We start from the raw sequence: 23,331 nt of genomic DNA on the forward strand, positions 1-23,331 counted from the left end.
CTTGAGTGAAATATTTCTGACCCTACCACAGGCAAGTGACAAGTGAAATATTTCTGACCTTGCCACAGACAAGTGACTTGAGTGAAATATTTCTGACCTTGCCACAGACAAGTGACTTGAGTGAAATATTTCTGACCTTGCCACAGGCAAGTGGCAAGTGAATTATTTCTGACCCTGCCACAGGCAAGTGACTTGAGTGAAATATATCTGACCTTGCCAGTCAGAGGGTTAATGGTAAATAAGCACACAGAAAATATTAGGTGAATTATAAATATTTACTTTCTTAAAAAATAACGAATTTGCAGCAAAGGAAGGATGACAACACTGCGCCAAATACAAGACACCACCTGAAAGTATTTTGGAAAATTATATTTTGCAAGGCAATTACTTTCTAGTAAGATTATGTTAGTTATATAGAACTTTTTATTAACGGAACAGTATTTTACCTACAGGCCCAATAAATGTAGGTATATAACATCTGTAAGTGGACCGTTAATTTTTAATGAAGGTTAAGTTTACATATAAAACTTAATGTTTAGTAAGATGTGTGAGCAGACTAAGAATGGAGTTATAGGAATTTTGATATTACACTCATTATTGCATATATATATAATTTCAATAAACATTGAATCACAAAAAGTACTTGCTCCGCCAGGACTCGAACCCGGATCTCTCACTTGCCGGGTGAATGTGCTACCATTACACCACAGAGCCCTTACTTTTTACGATTCAATTATATTGTATTTGACCGTATCTGTCACATATGCGTTTAAATAACCAAACTAACATATGACCAGAAGACCATATAAAATATAATTGAATTGTAAAAAGTAAGGGCTCTGTGGTGTAATGGTAGCACATTCACCCGGCAAGTGAGAGATCCGGGTTCGAGTCCCGGCAGAGCAAGTACTTTTTGTGACTCAATGTTTATTGAAATTAAATTAGGCTATTGTCACTTATACAAATTTTATATATATATATATTTATATTTATTTATTTATATATAAATAAGTGAATGCAGTTTCTACTATAGTCATTGATGGGCTTTATGAATACTGAATTAATTTAGTATAGGTTGATTTAGTTTAAATTCATTTCATAAAATTTAATTCTATTATATACTAAATTGATCATATTTCTAAATATTAAGTAATCAATACCAAATTGAAATGTAATGACATTTAATTTGTAGATTTGTCATTTATAATACTAACTTATTACAATGTTTATACTTATTTAACCTTAACTTAACCGTTAAGCTATATACTAATTTAATCAATTAACTATCATTATTACTGATGATTATTACCAACTGTTTGTCATAATTATTAATTCAACCTTCTTTCTTTCTTTAAGACAGACTTGTGGTAATCACCCTAGTACTGTATATCCATTTAACATAATGTAAGATATTCAACATATTTGACCAAGCTACATTTTCAGAATGCTTTAAATAAAAAAGGTACCTTTATATATGTATTATATATATAACACTGCACAGAATGTCATATATCATTATGCACTATATCACCATCACGCATTGTATCATTAATTGTTATTGTCTTCGGTTTAAGGATTCCTCCACACTGGCCTAAAATAGTTCAATGTTACTGAAATCCTTGGATCAATTGAATAAATTATCTTAGATTGTTGGAGGGAAATTCAAATTTTATAAAAAAAAACTGTTTCACTCTACGACTTGAGGGTCCCAAAACACTGTTCCTTAAATTTAAATCTAAATGGATCACAGGATTGGAATAGCTTTGAGAGACTTTCAATTATCTCAGGAGGGTTTGAAATGTCATAGAAAAATAATACGTGAATATATTGTTGTGTGTGAAGCGGCTAACTGCTAGTTTCTCATAAAAAAAACATTATTAATTCACATGATCTATAAATTTAACATAACATAAACTTACAGTTTCTAAATTCACTGTTTTCACTTTCCCATTATTATTATTGATTTACCAACTTAAGATTTATATTGCAGTACTTTCACAGTTCTCCCGTAGCAATACTCCATAAGAGAAGTTATGATACATCCATAACATCCATAACTTCACAAAATATCAGCATCATTCTGAATTAGACAATTTTCCAAATAAAAGCAAAGATAATTATTTTTGTTGAAAAAAGTTTATTAATTGAACACTTGAGACAACTATAATTTTTATCAACACTGAAAGAACATTTTTATTAGATTTACAAAGCCCTTATAAAACTAAAGACAAAGAAATAATTTTTGAATGAGCATGAACAACAAGCGATCATTAACTTTTCTTTTCAGACAATTTGCAGCAGTTACTAACTTTAAGCGTAGTAGTTGAGGTTAGCTTTCTTCTTGGCTTGGACTTCCAAGATGGCATCCATGAAGTCTTCATGAGTCACAGCAGCTGCTCCTCGTCTCAGAGCAATCATTCCCTAGAAAAAAAAACACATTTGGCTGAATAAATCTGAAAATAATTTTAGTTTTTGTAAAGAATACAACTGTGATGTATTTTAATACCTAGTTTACATTGTTCAAAACAACTTTTGAATTCCGGAAAATAAATATAGAAAACGAAAACATACCGCCTCAACACAGACAGCCTTGCACTGGGCCCCGTTGAAGTCATCAGTGGAGCGAGAGAGCTCCTCGAAGTTGACGTCAGGACTGACATTCATCTTGCGGGAGTGGATCTGCATGATACGAGCTCTTGCCTCCTCGTTGGGGTGGGGAAATTCGATTTTACGGTCCAGTCGACCTGACCGCAGCAGAGCAGGGTCTAGAATGTCCACTCGGTTTGTAGCGGCAATCACCTACAAAACTTATTAATTAAAACTACTAAACCAAGAAAAAAAAACTTAAAATTTCATAATTAAACTGACAACTTTGTATGCAAAACCAATAATTATTTGTAATTTTATTTAATTTACACTGATAATAAGCATAAACAGTTTAATATATTGAAAAAATGTTAGACCATCCTAGAACCATTCCACGATAAGGTGCCAGTCAGTTTAAAGATATTGAGGTTGAACTTTTAATATCGCATTACTTACTGTATTTGACACACACCCAGGCTTATCAAATATTTGAAACTCATATTGCGTTAGAAGTATTTTCATTTATTTTTCGTTTTAAATCTAAAGGATTTTGAACTCAAAGATACAGATTGCCAATAAATGGTATCTGCTTTGTCTAAGAGATAAATGGATTACAGATGGATCAAGAATACACAATGATGAATAACTCTTGCAACTCATCCATCACCAACAATATATTTTGGTTGAAGCATCCATCCAGCCATACAGGTCCTGTCATTCGTTACACATTCACAATTGGTCCAGTCACCTTCATATCTGCACAGTTCTTCCTGTTTCTGTGAAGTGGACGAGTACAGATTGACATTTATAAATGGCTGATCAGACCTCACCTTGATGTCGGCAGTAGAGCTGAAGCCGTCCAGCTGATTGAGCAGCTCCAACATTGTCCTCTGTACCTCCCTGTCTCCAGCCTTCTCAGAGTCGAACCGCTTTGTGCCGATAGCGTCCAACTCATCAATAAAAATGATGGCCGGTGCCTTTTCCTTGGCGAGTGCAAATGCATCTCTCACAAGCTTGGCTCCATCACCGATGAACATTTGCACCAACTGTGGACCAGCCAGCTTCAGAAATGTTGATTTGGTCTGTGCAGCACACGCTCGGGCCAGCAATGTCTTTCCTGCACAACAGTATTGTATAACATAATAGTTCTTTAATACGCTTTAATTGTGTATCTCTAAAACCAATATCTCAATTAAGAGATGTTAATAAAAAAATTGAGAACATTATTAGTTTATATTATAATAAGTATTCTATTAGGAGTGATGCAATACTTTAAACCAGTGAACCTATTGAAAGCAATAAAAAATTAAATTATTTAAATACTGTGACAAATATTTCCTGATAAATTGGAAATCACTAAAATAATTTCTATATATAACAAAAACACTTAAAAAATCTTCCAAATTATCGTCTTGTATCATTGTTACCAACTATCTCCAAAATCTTTGAAAAGAAAGTTTATAACCAATTAATGACATTTTCAAAACAAAATAATGTTATAGGAAGCACTCAGCACAGTTTCTGTAATAGAGTAGAATAGAATAGAAAAATAGATTTATTTCCAATAACATATACACCTATATACAGTTGATAAATTGTAAGTTACCGTTTTACAATACTTACTAGGCAGCGATAAAATAAAACAGTTTAATTTAAAGCACAGTAATTGGATAAATATAATTTATATAATTTAATATGAGTTATTAAACTGTATATTACAGATTAATATATAGTCTACAATGGAAATTAGCCTACATGGGCAAGCAGCCTGTGCGTAGGCTAGAGTCGTACTAAAAAGTTTAGTGTTATCTAGATGTCAAAAAAAGTGTTACTGTTATGTGTCGGTGTGTTTTAGGGCATAAAATGTAGAAATATTTAGTTGTGTGATGAAGAAGTTAATAGATAATACTGCTGTATTAGACAAAACCATCGGTAGAAGTAAGACCACACACACAAGACCGTGAAATGGCGAGCACAGGGGGAGGGAGAGGGGTCAAGGTAGAGAATCAATAGTGTCAGATCAAGTATCATTTTGCTAGAATCTTATCATTTTTTTGAATCTATATATCAATAGACACTGGAGACCCCTGTTTAGAAGTTTTTATGCACCTTATTAGACAGCTTTAACCTTACAACACTTCTTAAAACATTAAATTACTTTAGTATAAGAAAACATTTGTTCAAATAACAGATAATATTTAGTAAACAGATTAATATTCAATAGTTTATTAAACATATAAATAATGTGACAATTTAATGCTTACAATATATGTATGTACACTGAACCAAAATACAAAATAAGTTTATAAAAAAGTAAAACATTTAAGAATAAAATTTACCAAGTATGTTTCACTGAATGACACTAACTTGGCAAAAAAGGCAATAATAGAGTAAATTTTGAACGTTATTGTTGGTACTTTTCGACAATTACTTCATTTACCACAATTTAATTCCTTTTTATTACGTATAATATTATTGTAAAGGTTAATTTGCAGCATAATTTCTTTCTGACTTCTATATGAAACATTAGCATTTACAGAATATTACAAATGTTTATTACCTTCTCTGGTTCTCCCAAGATACATAATTTACTTGTAACAAATCTACAAAGAACAAAAGAGGGAGTCTTTATTTTTCTTATTGGAAATCAAATTATGAAGGAAACAGGATCTTTCCGGACATTTGCCATTGTTCAGTGATACAAAAAATCAGTTAACATGACATTTCAAGATCTGCAATCTGATCTCTTCTTCAGGTGTTTAACCTAGTTCTTAATTATGTATTAGGTTATTACCAGAAGAAGAGATCAGATTGCAGACCTTGAAACATAGTATTACTGAGTTTTTGTTTCACTGAACGATGGCAAATATCCGGAAAAATCCTGTTTCCTTCACAATCCTTCCATCTTCAAAAACAAACTTCAAACAAAGAATAAAATTTTGTTGGTAATTTGGTTGTTTATTTAAGCCCAAATAAATTTATTAATATTGTCCCAAAATGTAAAACATATTAATACTACAAATTTATAACTTCAATGTCAGAGTTAGATCCCCTTGTTTCATCACCTGTTCCAGGAGGGCCATACAGTAACACGCCCTTTGGAGGCTGGATACCAAGGTTTTCAAACTTTTCCTTGTGGGTCATTGGCAGCACGACTGCTTCAATCAGCTGTTGACAATGAATTAAGATTTACACAAATATAACAGTGAATAACTATTGATAAGATTATACAATTAATTAATATATACAATTCTTAGTTAACTTAACACAGTAAATATGGTCTATTAAAATTCATTTCTTATACAAATTAGTCAGATCTGACTAAATAATGAATTTCAAATCAGTAAACTCCAATAAAATCCCAAGATAATTTATTTTATCACAGCTGTAAATGTATTATTGGGGAAATTGTTCATGGGTTTACAATACAGTAGCTAATTATTTTATGAATAACTAAAAGGTTGGATCAACCACAGTTATTTTTAACTGAATAACCTCTAAGCGAGTCCGGGACATGAATGGACATCATAAATAAAATAGCATAAAAGAGTCAAAAGTGAGCACATGGATTTACAACTTTGTTGATATACAGTAAAAATGATAATTAATTGTTAACAGAATATAATTAATAGGTAAGTAATGAAAGTTCAGGCTTGTTGCCATTGTGAAGGTGGAAAACTGGCTGGCCACTCATCCAATGCCTCCTATATAGCCAGCAACAACTGCTCTCCAACGTTCATTTGTCAGTACAAGAATAGTTGTTTCCGGATTCGTTCTGTAATTGTGTTTTGTCTTTTGTTTGAATTATTTTAAATTTAAAATGTAATTTTATTGATATTAATATTATTTATAGGAACCTGTTATCTTTTTACTAGTTCGGTATTTGGCTCGAATACTTTAATGTACATAACAACGCAGTAATTATATTTTAAAATACCTTTCTAAAGTTTATTTTGTATTTGAAAACACATTTTATTAAACATCTTGACATGCTATTGAAAATTTTAAAATTTTTATTACTAATATATTATACCTTAACATAATAATTTATAACAATGCAGTAATTATATTTTAAAATACCTTTCTAAAGTTTATTTTGTATTTGAAAACACATTTTATTAAACATCTTGACATGCTATTGAAAATTTAAAATTTTTGTTACTAATATATTATACCTTAACATAATAATTTATTCTACTTTGTATCTATCTTTTCACCAATTACAATTTTGTCCTCATATACATTTTATGAATCAAACAATTAAACCTATTTACTATTTATATTTAATAAATAGTTAATCAGGTAAATAGCTCACCTCTTGGATCTGCTTGTCGAGCCCACCAATGTCCGAGTACTGCTCAGTCGGCCGCTCGTCCACCTCCATGGCCTTGACTCTAGCATCATACTCGGCCGGTAGAGTCTCCAAGATCAGGTAAGAGTCTTTGTTCACCCCTACTAGGTCACCAGGCTTCAGCTTCTCCACGTCTACCAGCCCGATAACTGGTAGGAAATATGTCTACAACATCGACTACAGTTACAGTAATTGTACATAGCAAGTAAATAATAGAGTGCTAGTTCATTAAATATTTATTTTGACCTCCTCATACTCAAGATCAACTTAACAAGATTAAAAAAAGTATGGATTATAGACTTTTTTAAATGTTAAATAGTGCAAACTAACCTATTTAACTGCTGTATATATACATATCAAAGTTTATGCACACCAAGTCCTAAGTGCTACGGCCATAAGTATGTGGAATTACCTTCTATTCTTTATTTGAGCAGACACGCTTAACTAATGATCACCTGCCATCCTACAAACTACGCCCTTTTGAATTGGAACTATGCTCCTAACGAATTATATAAAGACCAATTCTATCCTACAACAGATTTGTCAAATGTCACTACTAGTATTTTCGCTACAATAGGACTAACTCAGTACTCAGTATGAACCCACAGTGAAGGTATTGACACATTAGCATCATGGTAGGATAGTGCTACATGCTATACCACATGGTAGGATAGTGCTATACCACACAACTATTTGAGGGGCTTCACATGCTGTCATTTTGCTATACTACAATCATTGACAATAGGCAATATTCTTTATTACATATTCATAAGAACAGCAATAGTGTCATAAGTACAAGTAAAAAATGGTTATGTTACAGATGTGAATGTTCATGAATCTGTGCATCTCAGGTCATCTTCTCTTTCATCTTATGAATTCTTCTAGTGTAAGAACCCCTTGGTCCCCTTGGTGGGTGTGGTCCTTGGTCTGCTCACGAGGGAGTCATGTAGTCTTCTTTTTTAGGGCTGTTCCTTTGAGCAGCTTTATTGATGTTGGTAGAAGGTTCCACAGTTTCCGGCCATTGTAAGATGGACTTTTTCCATACAGGGTTGTACGGTGTATTGGCAGAACATGGTTTTTGGAATTTCTTGTATTGTATTTATGGAAGTCTTCATTGGTTTGTAGATTTAGCTTGTCGATATATAAAATAACATCTAGAATGTATAGTGCTGTGACTGTCCCCAGGGTTTTGAAGGCTTGTATGCAGCTCTCTTGAGGTCCAAGCTCAGCAAGAAAAAGAAGGATTCTGTTGTTGTTAGTGGCTGATGATCTGCCCCATACAGCAATTCCGTACCTCAAGTGGGATTCGATCAGAGCGTAGTAAGTTGTTTTTGCAGCTTCCAGGTCACTAATCCATTTAATTCATCTTAAGGCATAGATTCCAGTGCTGATTTTCTTGCAAAGATTGTTTACATGTTCTGACCATATGAGATTGTTATCAAGAATAATCCCCAGAAATGTTGCAGAATTTTTTATTGATATATCATGTATGTTAGGGATATAGTCTTTTTTCTTGCTGAAGTTGACTTGAATTGTTTTGGATGAATTTACAGCTAGGTCGTTCCTCTTGCAGTAATTATTAAAAACTTTAAATCAAAAAACTCAGCCGGTATTGATGACATATCCACAAAAATACTAAAGCACTGTGCAGAAGAACTTATCTATCCCCTTACTGATATCTTCAATAAATCTTTCAACGAAGGACACTTTCCCTCAGCACTGAAAATATCAAAAATCTATCCTAAATTTAAGGACTGGCAGTAAATCAGAATTAAGTAATTACAGACCCATTTCATTACTACCAACTGTCTCAAAACTTTGTGAGAAAATTGTTCTCGTCAGGCTATTAGAACATTGCAGGTTGAACAACCTGTTAAGTAGCTCTCAGCATGGCTTCGCCAATGGCAAGTCAACAACTACAGCAATGATTAGCTTGATAGAATCAGTGACTGACAGCATAGAAAAAGGCAACCTGACTACAGCTATCTTCTTGGATTTGAGCAAGGCTTTCGACTGCCTGGGTCATGACCTCATACAGAAGAAACTAAAAGCACTTGGTGTAACGGAAACAGCTCTGAAATGGTTCGAAAGCTACCTCAAAGACAGAAGTCAAATAGTTGAACTAAAGTCTTCTGAAAAAGGGTTGACTAAAGCATTCCGATCACAACCCCGTCCTATACATAGAGGTGTGCCACAGGGATCCGTGCTGGGTCCAGTGCTTTTTATTCTTTTTAATAATGACCTTCCAGAATACTTACATGAATATGCTAAAACTTTGATGTACGCTGACGATACAACTTTAATCCTTGACAACAATACACTTGAAAACCTTAGTGTAAATGCTTTTATTGTGGTCAACATGGCATATCAATATTGTGATGGAAATGACTTAGTGGTTAACCCCTCTAAAACTACCCAACTAGGGTTTGGGAGAAGAACAGGACAAATTAATTGCTCACCAGAAGTTAACTTGGTTGAACAAACCAAATTCCTCGGAATTACAATTGACTCAAGCTTATCCTGGACACCCCATATTGACCAGCTATGCAATAGACTAAACTCAAGCCTATATGCACTCAAACAGGTTAAAGAAATTGGTGATCTGACTACAGCACGTATTGCCTATTTTGCTCTATTTGAGGCACATGTAAGATACGGTCTAGCTGTATGGGGAGGGACATACAGCTAACACATACATGCTAACATGACCAGAATTCTAATCCTTCAAAAAAAGGCAATAAGAATATTTGCAAACCTTCATTTCCGGGAAAGCTGCAGAGAGGTCTTTACAACATTAAAGATCTTGACCATGACCGCTCTCTACATACAAGAAGTTATTTTATATGTTGACAGAGAAAACCTATCAAGGCTTGAAGACCTACACTACTACAACACCCGCAACTCAACTATGTATCCACTGCCCATTCACCACTTAACACAGTATGAAAAAAAAACCATCCTACATAGGAAGAAAGCTGAGCAACTGTCTACCGATAGAAATAAGAACGAAGAAGGGGAAACAGCTAAAGACTGAACTCCATAAACTGCTCTCACACCAGGCCATCTACACACTTGAAGAATTTTACCAAATGACCAATCATGGACATTAATATTCTACTCTAAATGTTTTACGTTACCAATTAGGTTTATTAATTTTTGACACTATCTCTGTACTTGATGTATATGAATAAAGAACACTTTGACTTTGAACTATTTGAGAGCGGCCTGTTAGATAACTAATGAACCAATTTTTTGCTGTGCTTTCTATACTCAAAGAGTTAGCTTTTTTGCAATTATGTTGTGTCCTAGGCGGTCAAATGCCTTGCTATAGTCAAGTAGTAGGGCAGTAACATATTGTTCTTTGTCAATTTGTGTAATAATAGATTCAACAAGGCTAATTATGGCAGTGGCGGTCGACCTTCCTTTTAAGAACCCGTGTTGGCTATTAGTGAATGTGTTGATGATTTAGATGTGCCATGAGTCTATTTAAGACTAATTTTTGAAAATGTTGAAATCAGAGAAATGGGTTGGTAATTTTTCACATCAGTAGTTGGTCCTTTTTTGTGCTTAGGATAAACCTTTGTCTTTTTTAGTGCTGATGAAAATTCACAGAGAGTGAAAGATTGATTGATTATACTGACTAGAGGTGGTGTAAGCTCGTTCACACAGTGCTTTACAATTTTAGATGAATACTCATCCATTCCACTGGAAGATTTCACCTTAAGTGAGTTTATAACAGATGTCACCTCTTTGTCATTAGTCAGTTGTAAACATAGTGGGGGGGTGTGGATATTGTTTTCTGGAGTATGGTCCATTTTATTACTATTATCAGGTCTTAGGTGGTCTTTGTTTTGTTTTAGTGTCAAGTCGGCTATTTCAGTGAAACATTTGTTTAAGTGTCCTGTGACTTTATAAGGGTTATCTGATTCCTCACCATTTATTGACATGCAGAGTTGATCTGGATAATCTTTTCTGTGCTTTCTCTCTTTATTGATAATGTGCCAGTGGGCTTTACTTTTTTATCAGCTGAATTAATTAATTTTGAGTTGGCTTGTTGTTTTAGGCTAAACAGTTTGTCATAATCCTTTTTCTTTTTAACCATGTCTTCTTTGTCTTGATTGCTTCCTGTCATCATAAATTTATTCATTGCAGTAAGAAAAACGTCTTTCAGGCCTTTAGCCTCGGTGTCATAGTAACATTTTCCTTTTTTCATTCCTTGTACTCATTTTTTCATGGGATAAGTAATGTCAAGAGCTATCTGAAGTGTATTATTAAAAATGTTGTAGACTGTGTCTGTATCAGGAGCATAGCGGATGTTGTCTCAATTGTTGTTTAGTAAGAGGGATTTTAAATTGTCTAGGTTGGTTTGGTTAGTTAAGTATTCTTCTTGAGGTGGTCTGTGAATAGTTGTTAATTTTGTAACTGTTTATTTTAAGCATTTGTGTAGTGTGATCAGACAGGCCTGTCAGAATTATGCTTGTGATACTGTCCTTTTCAGATACGAGGGCTGTTTTTTAAGTAAGGGCCGTTTTTTTTTTTCTAAAATAAACAACAATTATTTTTTTCAAAATACATTTATTTTCAGAATCTACATACTTTTTTCTATTTTCTACATAGTTGCCTTGTTTGTTAAGGCACTTATCATATCTTAAAACTAAGTTTTGAAATCCCTCTTCAAAGAAATTTGCCGCCTGCTCTGACAACCAGGAGTTCACGGCCGTCTTGACTTCTTCGTCGTCATTGTAGCGTTTCCCGCCAAGATGATTTTTCAAGTACCGAAAAAGGTGAAAATCGCTCGGAGCAAGGTCGGGGCTGTACGGCGGATGATTCAAAACTTCCCAGCCAAAAGAGTCGATCATTTCCTGTGTCCGAGCAGCGGTGTGAGGCCTTGCATTGTCATGGAGGAGCAGAATTCCCTTTGTCAGCATGCTGCGTCTTTTGTTCTGAATGGCGCGTCGGAGACTGGCCAGGGTTGCGCAGTAGGCTTCTGAGTTAATCGTCATTCCTTGCGGCATAAAGTCCACTAGCAAAACACCGCGCCTGTCCCAGAACACAGTTGCCATAACTTTGCGCCGCGACAGCGTTTGTTTGGCTTTGACTTTGACTGGAGATGTTGTGTGCCGCCATTCCATGGACTGTTGCTTTGATTCAGGAGTGATATGGGATACCCATGTTTCATCTCCTGTGACAATTCGACTCAACATGTCGTCTCCTTCCTCGTCGTAGCGGGTCAAGAAAATCAAAGAACTGCTTAATCTCTTTTTTTTTGTGATCCTCAGTGAGGAGTTTAGGTACCCATCTTGAGCACAATTTTTTAAAGTTTAGGTTTTCTGACACAATTTTGTACAGTACTGACCTGGACACTTGAGGAAATTCCATAGAGAGAGTGGTTATTGTGAACCGTCAGTCCTCATGAATTTTTGCGTCAACTGCAGTAACCAAATCTCCCGTGATCACAGATGGCCGGCCTGAGCGATCATCATCGTGGACATTTTCGCGGCCATCTTTAAATTCTCGGACCCATTTCCGCACTTTACCTTCACTCATTGCCTTGGCACCATACACCTCACAAAGCTGACGGTGAATGTCAGCAGCCGACATGTTTCTTGCAGTCAAAAATCGTATCACTGACCGAATCTCACACGCGGCGGGTGATTCGATAATCTTAAACATTTTAAAGATCCACAGTAATGCATACAGGTTAGCTACAGAGCTGCAACTGACATGAAGTTGTTCGCTAGGAATGCCGGGAGGCGGGGCGCACGCTCGTTACGGCAGGAACGCGAACTACTACCGTGTACGGGAGAACGGCCCTTACTTAAAAAACAGCCCTCGTATGTTGGTACATACACAGTCGATGGAAGTGGCTGTTTCATGTGTAATGCGGGTTGCAGGTAGGAGAAGCTTTCGGATGTTGTATGTGTATAGTACATCTTTTAGTAGAGTGTTTTCTTTAGCGAGTTTCATGTTGTCTACATTTATACCTCCCATAATCACAATAGATTTATTGTGGGCTTCTATATGGTCGAGAATATTTGTCTGGATGTTTATACAAGATTTAAAGTTTTCTTTTGGGGAGCAATAGATCCCAAGAAAGTAAATGGATTCTTCCAAGCATGTAATTTTGGCTATTGCCACTTCACAGCTGAGCTCCTGACATAGGTGAGATACATCAATGGTCAGGGAGCTTTGTACCAGTGGCTGTTTAGCATAGATGGCGACCCCTCCCAGTGTATGATGTTCTCGGCTGTACTCTGCGATTAGGGAGTAATCTTCAAAATGGGTGTTCCATATCTCTTCTTTCTTTAGTCCGTACTCTGTTAATATTACTAGATTAGGTTTTGTATCTTTGAGGATATGGTTCAGGCGATCTACTTTTTTCTCTAGGTCACAAATGTTTTGATGAAGGGCTGTTAGTTGAGTTTTTTTTAGTTCTTTATAGTTGAGTTTAGAAATACTCTGGTTTTGAACTTGTTGCTTTTTTGATTGGCATGGCCTAAAATATTTTCTTTAGTCTGGATTAGCTATGGTTTTGATTTTTGTGTCTCAGTATTAGCTAAAGTTTGTTTGTCATTTTAATGGACAATTTTGTGTCATTTGCCACGATTTTTTCAATATTTATGTTATAAAGGTAATGTAGTGATTCCTTAGGACTTAGGAGGCCAGCAGAGGATGGTGGTCTCATTGTCTCAGATTTCATGTTAAGAGTTTGTGGGATTTTCGTGGTGAGTGTTTCATTAGATTTAGGCAAAGTTTGGGAGAAGGGATGCTGTTGTTCTGGAGTTGGCTTAGTGGTTTTACTCTTTTTTACCTGTAATGACACACTGACATTGTTTTCTTTTATATAAATGTTGTCAGACTTATATTTAATTTAGTGTGTTTTTGGGCGTGAGGGGAGTCAATGCACGGTTTGTCAAGAGTAGTATTTTGAGGGTATCCTGGTGTGGTTTGCAGGGTCTCACTCCTGAGTCCAACTGTTGGAGGCCCATAGTCGATATGGATTGAGTAAAATTGTCAATCTTGGATCCAAGTTTGGTAACTTCAAGAAGTAAGATTGAATTCCCATGGATTGTTGGCACTTGCTCGTTGTCTTCACATGCAGTTTGTGTTGAAGTGTTGCTTGTTTTTGTATTAATATAAGTATTTAATCTTGCTTTAAGTGAAGTAATGGATTTTTCCTGTTCAGAAATCTATTTACTGTAGTTATCAGTGGTATTTGCTAGTTCTTGGTCATGTTCTTCATATATATTTTGAACTTCAATAAAGTCTTTCATTTCTTTGGATCGTTTATTGTTAATCTTGTAGCTCTTGCTGAAGATTCTGTACTTTGTCTACTAGTAATTTGCTTTGGCTTATTGCTTCTTCCAGTTGTTCTTCCATATATATGCTCGTTTAGATTCTAGTCTTAGAACTTATTCTTCTAGATAGTTGTTTTCCTCCATTAAAGCTGTTCCGACTTTGGCTGCCATTTCCAATTTGTCTTTTTCGCTATGGTCTTGCTCAAGAAATTTGGTATTAATTAGGCTGCTTTCTATTTCTTCTACTGATTTATTTAGTATTCCCGATGTATTGTCAAATTTAAAATGGTTTTCATTTAAATAGAAAGTTTCTGCTTCCTTTAAGGCTTTATTGAAGATTTCATTTTTGCATTTGTCTGTTTTTTGCTGACCATAAGAGGCTTTATGCAATACATATGAAAATAAACCTGTTTCCTTGACCTTGAACCTTGTTTTGTTGTCTGATCACCAAAGAATAACACCTAATACTTTATTGTGCTACTTTTTCCCAGTGGACATATTTCAGTTATTGTATCTGGCCAGTGAGGATATCCCCTCAGCTTTGCAAATACTATTTCACTGAAAGTAAAGCCTGCTGGCTTACATTGAGTCTCCAGTTTGAGTTAACTTTAGTCTTTATTGAATATTGTAAAATTAATAAAATATTGTAAAATTAATAAAAAAATAGTTAGACAGTTTTACAGTAGAGATTTGACTGGTTCCTTCAGTCTTTATTGTCACAGCAACAGTCATATAAACAGTCACAGCAATAAAAAATAAATAATTAAAATTTTAATATTATTCTAAATGTTCAAATATTATTCAACCAATGTAATTATTATTAGTTTGAAGTCTCTATTTATATACAATCAAGTTAGACAGTTGGGAGATAACAGTTACAAATTGTCCACAATTACACAAAATTGTCCAAACTCAAGAGCAGTGCAAAGGTCAAGCATGGTTCCTGCCAGCCAGATTCTCCTTATCAGTATTGCTAATAAAGGTTCCTCTTATCTCAAGTGAACAATCTTGTCCCAATTGGAAATTAAAATAGTTTTTTATGATAACCTTTTCACTTTTACTATTTATGTTTAAAAATGTCACCTGATACAGAACTAAGCCGAATTTCTTCACGGATTGGTTAAAAAAAATTATATAATTTCTTTAAAAAACCACATAACTTTCAACTGTAGCACAGGAGCAAACTCTAAACTGTTATCACTGTTACTCTACACTCTACAAATTGGTTTAACACTGATAGTCTGTTTGGTTATCATACAAGGTTATATACTTTTGTTCAGCATTTGCAGTTTTCATAAATTTAGAGCAAAATGAGTTTTAGTTCCTAGCACAGTAGTCTACATCAGTATAATGCATGTCAGAACGTGTTGGGCAGAAAAAATATTAACTATCATACCTAAACTGTTTACAAAGTCACAAAAAATATTACTTCCACATTAATCCTGTAGGCCTATGTTTCCCAAATGTAATAAAATTGCTTACTTACAAACATATTATAGAAAATGGGTTTTTGTACATTATTCAGTAGAAGAATAGATTCTTGATAATCCAACACATACAGGACCAGACCCCTGTCAGATTACAAAACCTTATTAAATAGGTGACTAGACTCTTGATAATCCAACACATACAGGACCAGACCCCTGTCAGATTACAAAACCTTATTCAATAGATGACTACACTCTTGATAATCCAACACATACAGGACCAGAATCCTGTCAGATTACAGAAGCTTATTCAATAGATGACTAGACTCTTGATAATCCAACACATACAGGACCAGAATCCTGTCAGATTACAGAAGCTTATTCAATAGATGACTAGACTCTTTGACAATCCAACACATACAGGACCAGACCCTTCTCAGATTACAGAAGCTTATTCAATATATGACTAGACTCTTGATAATCCAACACATACAGGACCAGAATCCTGTCAGATTACAGAAGCTTATTCAATAGATGACTAGACTCTTGATAATCCAACACATACAGGACTAGAATCCTGTCAGATTACACAAGCTTGTGTATTACAGGAGTGTAAAATACAGCTAAATTACTATTTTATATATATATATATATATATATATATATATATATATATATATATATATATATATATATTGTCCATTTAAATAGTAATTAAAATCACATTTCTGTTTCAAATTTTTCACATTCTACTACCTATAATAATACCCACTGTACACTGAAAACATTTAAAATACAACATTTATATATCATAACAACAAATAATAAACAGCTTGTCAATAGTCGTCATTAATTGTCTGTTCAGCAGGCTTGTTCTGTGTATTTTTACATCAGCTGTAGAACATATTTATGATTTGTTTGATTTATCACATAACATTTAACCACAACATTTCTTGAAATTTTCCATTTTGATTTGGCTTACAACTACAGATATGTCTGCTGTATTAAATAATCACTGTAACCAGACTTTTTAAGGGTAGGGTACGATAACCGTACCTGGTTTTTTCATATCGACATTGACAAACAATACTACTTAATTATAGTTTTCGATATAACTAACCGATACTGAGTTTTGAACAATAACTAACTTGTATCAACTATAAACAATTTTTCATATAATACACGTATTTTATTTTATAGGTGATAACAGACAGTCGAAAGCTCGGGGAGGACTGTGAAACGAAAGTTGTATTTGTACAGAAGAGGTACGATTTTCTAGAGAAGATGGTTTAACCCTCCGGCTGGCAACGTCGTAAATTACGACTCATTTATTCCCACCGTGAACTGGCAGAGTCGTAATATACGACTCATTAAACATCGTCTACTAATTACGTCATAGTTCCGATAATTACCGCTCGAATCGCATAAAAGTTATATCACTTTAATCACAAGATCCCAAGCCTTCTAATAATGTATTCACCTTTATATATATATGAATATTTGTTATTTTACTGGCCGCTAAAAGCTCCCGACTACTTCCGCGTTACGCGACTCGGCAACTGTTAGTGCTTGTATATAGTCTTGTTTTTTTCAATTGTAATTTCATTTGTAAATAAAAGTGTTTATAACTATGTATTTTCTTTTTGTGCATAATTAAGTGAACATTATGCATATTTTAGATTTTTAAATAAAATTAATTTTGAGTTTTTTTTAATGGCTTAATATAAAAAAGTGTTTTTTTGAAAAAAAAAAGTTTTGCGTCCTGACCATCAAACATCCACCATTATTTAGGCAAGTCAAATTATAATTATGTTCATATTGTACAACATATTCTGCAGAGTAATTTTATGTGTAAAGATTTTTTGTTTTCTCCAATAATTAATTGTACAGGATAAAAAATTTAAAACTCTGCACGAAGCTTCAAAACAGGGTGCCAGTCAAGGCTCAAATGCGCGCCAGCCAGAGGGTTAACAACTTCTCGAAAACGGTTAATTATTGCTACACAAGAAAAAAATATAAATAAATAATATATGTATAATATATATATATATATATATATTGCATATTTTGTATTTCCTGTTATAAATGTTTTGATGTTGTTAACATAACATTATTATTTATGAGTTTTTCCAATTTCCAGTTCTAATCGTTTGTTTGATCGTTATAGCTCATTTATCACTATGTGCATTATATTAGTTGACATGAATTATAAATGAATTATATTTAATATTCGATAAAGGAATATTAAATATTGATGATTGTACTAATCTATATAAAAAAGCCAGGTCCGCTTATCGTACTCTACCTCTTTTTAATTACATCATGTTTCGATACACTCAACCACAACATACTAAACACTATATTTAACATTATATTTATGGCTGGGGGTAGTCCAAATATACCTGTCTGGTGGAAGTTTTGATGACTGCACATTTGCCTTTCCTCTGAGCATCCAAGTCTACAACAGCCCCATCCTCCTCTGTGTCCTGAGGGTCTACATCCAGCAACTGGAAAACAAACATATATTTCATGTTCCACATCAACATATTACAATGTTCAAAGGAGAAATACTGAGTTCAGTTAAATATTTATCATCTAACCTCAATGACATTGGACACCAAGTAAGGCAAAGTCTTATTAACTTTAATTTTCTCTGTGTTTTCCTTTATTTTCTCGTTTTGAGCTTGAAGTTCGTGTGAGATTCTCATAACATCACTTTTCATTATTTTTATTTCATTATCCAATAGTCGTGTCCTGCTCACAATTTCGTCTGTTGACATGCGAAGCACTTCTTCACCAAGCGATTCCTGCAAAACAAACAATACAATTACTACTTTATCAAGAATTACTACAGTTTTATACAATTTCAAATAGTTTCTTTAATAGTATAAATGAAAAAATCCCTAAAAATTATGAGAAACAAAATTTTGCATGGATGCTATTATTCTCTCTTTCGGATTCTGTTTAGTAAATCCTTCAATCTTGTAACACAAAACATTTCCTATTTGAATGGTTATTTGAAGGCATACTTGATAAAAATGAATTACCAATACATGCAATATTAAAAACCAAGACTTAAAAAGTAAATATGATAACCCTTTGAGTGCCAAGTATTTATTGAGTGGTTGTACTGAGAAGTGCCAGGTATTTTTCTAGTGGGTGCACCTAAAAGTACCAGCTCTTTTGAAGGCATTTTGCAAGGTTTCAATAAAAAAATTCAGTTTGATTATTTAATAAGCTATCTACATAATTTTGTTTTTAAATTTTCTCTGAAAACTCTGTCTAATTAACATAAAATAACAAAGTTACCATAAAATTAAATTTAGGGATATGAAAAATGGACTTATGTAAAAAAATTCCAGAAATTGTTTAAATTTTATTTTTTAACCTAATTATCATTACCAATCATACCTAATTATCAGTCATATCCTTTTCTGTGTCAATATCAACTGTCTATAAATCTTGAAAAATATATATCATTATATTCAATGATGAGTGAGTTATATTACAGTTAAGAAACTAACGTCACATTGTTTCCAGTAGCCATGTCAACCAAAAATGTTTATATGCGAGTTCTAAATTGATTTTTGTTCGTCAATTGAATGGAAGTGTACTAGCCTATACCAATTTATTATGAAAAGAACAGTTTTTCACGAACAATTTAATATGATATTAGTTTTAAAATATAAAGTTTTAAATTTTTAGTGATTTTTTTTTACTTAACGTCCAGTAAAATCAGATGTTGGCACTTTTCAGCCACCTTTTGACGTCCATCAGACATTGGCATTCAAAGGGTTAATTTAAAATTATTAACTTCCGAATTGTATGAGGGTTTTAAATGTTTACTTTAACCACATTTCACAATATTTTATATTTCTCCAGAGGAAAATGCTAAACAACCAATGTTAACAAAATTATAGAAAACAATTAATTTTGGAAAGGTTCAAAATAAAAAAAAGTATAATGCCTCTGTCCTATAGCCTAAATGCATTGTATCATGTGTGCACATACTCAAATTTGTATTGTTTGTTAACAACCATATGCAACACTCCTCACACTTACTTTTTTATATTAATTTATTAAATTGAATATTTTTAATATTAAAAATATAACCTTTATAATAAGATTTGTCATAGTTTTCCATTTCTACATTTATTTTTAAATAACTTTTAGAATAATCTTTTAGTATTCCATGGAGCAATTAAATTGCTTAGGAAAATTAAATATCATACGAATTGCACAAGTTTTAATAAATCAAATGAGCTAGCTGTAAGCCAAGCCTGGCTCACCGCAAAAAAACTATGACTAGTAAAAGTAATTAATTTTTGGCTGCAGTATAATACTTAATTTTTTGTAAACTGTGTTATATGAAAACAATATTTGAATTACTTGGTGGAAAAATTAAATTTCGCCTCCTTTCTTTTGCCTTTGTCTATTTTATGAACTTTTGCAGTAAAGGTAGAACTTGTATATGACCATATTGTGAGTTATGTAAACTAACAAGAGAAACTCATTATGTGTCAACAACAAATAAATTAATAAGAGAATAAGAAGCAAGATACAGCACTGCTGGCAACAGACGTCTTGCTATACTATAGCCTACTTCGCTTGTGTTGTGTAAGATTTCTGAGACAAGTGAATTATAGAATAACTCTGAGACCTGTATTCAGGGAAACTTTAATAAGTGGCATACACTTGTTATTGGGTTGTTTTTGTTGAATTGTTCGATATATTATCCAACTTCGATATGAAAAAATCGTACACAATGATAAATTACTGTGACAAGAAGAATCTTGTTTATTACAATTTTAAAAACATACATTTAACACTAACATTACAAAACAACAAAATCCACTAAGGCCTAGACTTACAGATCAAAGAAACCTTACAATATTTATAACTTGCCCAGCGTGATAGCAATGAGTAACAGCTTTTGTGAAATGGAGGAAAGAATTCTCCCCATGGGTTACCAGGGGCCAAACGTACATGTTGAAGCCACTTAAACAAATCTCGTCACTTATGAGGAATATTTCACAAATTTTCCTCATATTCATCGCCATTTTCAGCCTCAAAATATTAGTTACTTCTTGCTGTTTATTGTTTACATTAAAACTGCTACAAGTAATAAGGTGAATCATATGCTAAGTTAAATTTTATTGTAATATCAAATTATGCCTTTGGATAAAAACATCAAACAATTCGTTAAAACAACTGAATAACGAGTGTGGGCCGCTTAATACAATCTACCCCTGTATTCTCTCAATATCATACCCCTGCAAAGAGTATTGCAATCTCAAAGAAAACTTCTTCCTCCTGAAGCTCTTACTGGTGTTAATAGATAGCTTGGCACTTTCCAAATATCTATATCAGGACATAATGCAGCCTAGTAAAAATAAACAAAGCAATTATATTTATGGCACAATATCGACATTAAATTAGAAAATTGTTTAATTATTAATGTATTATAATGGAATAATAAAATAATTGCCAAAATTTACTTTATCCCACAATCACTTCCACTACAAAAAGCTGAAACAAATAAATAAGAACTATTACCTCTCCTTCTTCCCACAAGAATTTCTCTTCTAAAGTTTTACTTGAACTTGCCATTTTCTTCAATTCCAAATAACGAACAATAAGTCAATAAGCGATGTCGCTTTTACTTCAAATGAGTTGACAACTTTTATAGACAATCTTAACCTAAAATCCTTTAAATGTTTCTTTGATTGTCTGTTAGGCCGGTTTAAATAAAATTCTCATGAAGCCTCACTGTTTACTACTTTGTGTTGCTTCCTTTATGAATTTGTTAGTCCCATGAGTGGTTTTCCATTATTAGTTCATTATAATTCCACATGACTATTTGTTGTCAGTGTTATCATTTACAATTTAAAAACAGTAATTTGCTTACTTTTCTTTCAGGTGATGTTCAGTTAGTTTAGTATAAAGCAGGGAATTTCTCTTGGGATTTGTAAATAAAAATTAGGATAAAGTTTGTAGGAAGGAATTTTAAAACCAGGAGTCCTTTGTTCTTCTTCAAATTAGATTTTTCAATGTTCGTATTATATATAAATATTATATCCATCGCTATATTAAACGTCTTAATTAATTTCATTACAGGCGATAGGTGAAAATTTGTGGTTGGAGTTATGGAGTTTTGAAGTTTTACTACATGTATAGTATAAACCTTTTAAATAATTCATAGTTATGCTGTCAAAATCTGTATCATTCAATTCTTTATAAAAATAGTTATGTAATGTTTATTTAGGTTTACATGCATCAATATTATAAAATGAGTAAACCATGCAGTAAGTAATAGGCAACTTTTCAAAAAATGAGTTTTAATGTGTCCTCTGCAAGAAAGGCCTATAAACTTAATAACTTAAGTTAAATATTGTAATTTTTATCGCCATACTTAAGTATAGAGAAATAAAAAAACTCTATACTTTAGATTAAATGAAACTAAACAGAAGTTATCTTTAATTGAAAATAGTAATTTGCATGAATGAAAAAATCCATTATTTAATAAGTACATGTTTCCGCTTTAAAAATTTTAACTTTAAAACAATAAAAAGTAGCTTTATATACGAGGTCGTAAAATAGGGATAAATAAGTTATTTTAACAGATCAAATTTAAAATGTTCTAATGACAAAAAGTACGATGAAATAACTAAGAAGCCTTTTTGTTGTTGTATATACTTGTTAAGTGGTCTAAAGGAAATGCCCAAGCATTACAGCTTCTTCTGTGGATATTGTGTTTTCCTCAGAAGTATATTAAAAATCTAAATTCAAGTATCTTTATTACAGTTGATAATAATAATATCTAAATATTGCATTGTAAAGGTCAGGGATGCTATTAATTTTGACAAACTTGCCACAGTTTACTCCATGTTATTATTATTATTTCAACGGCATCCGCCAATATACAATAATTTCACAACATTTTCATGCAACTTAAATATAACATCAACAAAATAAATAACAACTAATTAAATTACAGAAAGTAGTGATTATGCAGTGGAATAATAAATAAGTATTAAGATTTGTGAAATAATGTTACAATAGTGAAAAAATCACAAACATCATCTCCAACTGATATTAAGGGGAAAAAAGCTCTATCACCCATTACTTTGCAGTCTCTTTTTAAGGTGTGCGATGCTGTCATAAAACATATCACCATCGGAAGGAATGCTGTTTCCACGCCTATGAAGTCGAGCAATAGGACCGTGATAGCTGTAATAGTTTGAGTGGTGGCAGGTTGAAAAACATATTCCTGGATCTGGTTCCAGCAGGCACCAAGAGGGATATCCTACTCAGAAGCTCTGGTGAATCGATCGCCCCGTTGATAAGCTTGTGCAGGAAAATAATATCAAACATTCTCCTTCTGCACTCCAGCGTAGGCAGAAGAAATTCCTGCTCAAGTGCGGGGACAGAGACCTCCCGATAGGCTGCACCTCTCCGGACTCCTTGAAGTCTGCAAAATTTGTTTTGAATACTCTGTAGTTTGTGAATATGAGATGCGTAATGAAGGGACCAAACAAGAGTACAATATTCCAGATTAGGCCGAACTAAAGCCTTATACAAGAGCAGTAGTGTCTCGTCACCGAACGTCCCTCTAGACATTCGAAAAATGAATCCTAGCATTTTGTTTGCCTTCAAGGATACCGCATCA

General features: G+C 33.3%; 1 protein-coding gene across 1 annotated transcript; it reads right to left on the reverse strand.

Moving 5' to 3' along the window:
- Nucleotides 1–254: 254 nt before the first annotated feature.
- On the reverse strand, nucleotides 255–21,392 carry LOC124355255 (26S proteasome regulatory subunit 6A-B). Its single transcript, XM_046806303.1, has 9 exons — nucleotides 21,219–21,392; nucleotides 18,263–18,469; nucleotides 18,065–18,169; nucleotides 6,902–7,102; nucleotides 5,652–5,754; nucleotides 3,417–3,703; nucleotides 2,572–2,799; nucleotides 2,310–2,421; nucleotides 255–347 (listed from the first exon to the last, which is right to left on the reverse strand). Exons 1-8 carry the CDS (start codon nucleotides 21,270–21,272, stop codon nucleotides 2,311–2,313), a joined length of 1,296 nt encoding a protein of 431 aa, XP_046662259.1. The 5' UTR covers nucleotides 21,273–21,392; the 3' UTR covers nucleotides 255–347; nucleotide 2,310.
- Between the last annotated feature and the right edge of the window lie 1,939 nt (nucleotides 21,393–23,331).

The sequence above is a fragment of the Homalodisca vitripennis genome, chromosome 2 (assembly GCF_021130785.1).
Source record: "Homalodisca vitripennis isolate AUS2020 chromosome 2, UT_GWSS_2.1, whole genome shotgun sequence".
NCBI lineage: Eukaryota > Metazoa > Arthropoda > Insecta > Hemiptera > Cicadellidae > Homalodisca > Homalodisca vitripennis.

Coding starts and splice junctions, on each gene's coding strand:
- LOC124355255 (XM_046806303.1), bottom strand. CDS start 21,272: ATGGCAAGTTCAAGTAAAACTTTAGAAGAGAAATTCTTGTGGGAAGAA. Junction 7,103..18,064: donor TCAAAACTTCCACCAGACAG/GTATATTTGGAC, acceptor TCGATGTTGTAG/ACATATTTCCTACCAGTTAT. Junction 3,704..5,651: donor GTATGGCCCTCCTGGAACAG/GTGATGAAACAA, acceptor ACTGTTGTGCAG/GAAAGACATTGCTGGCCCGA.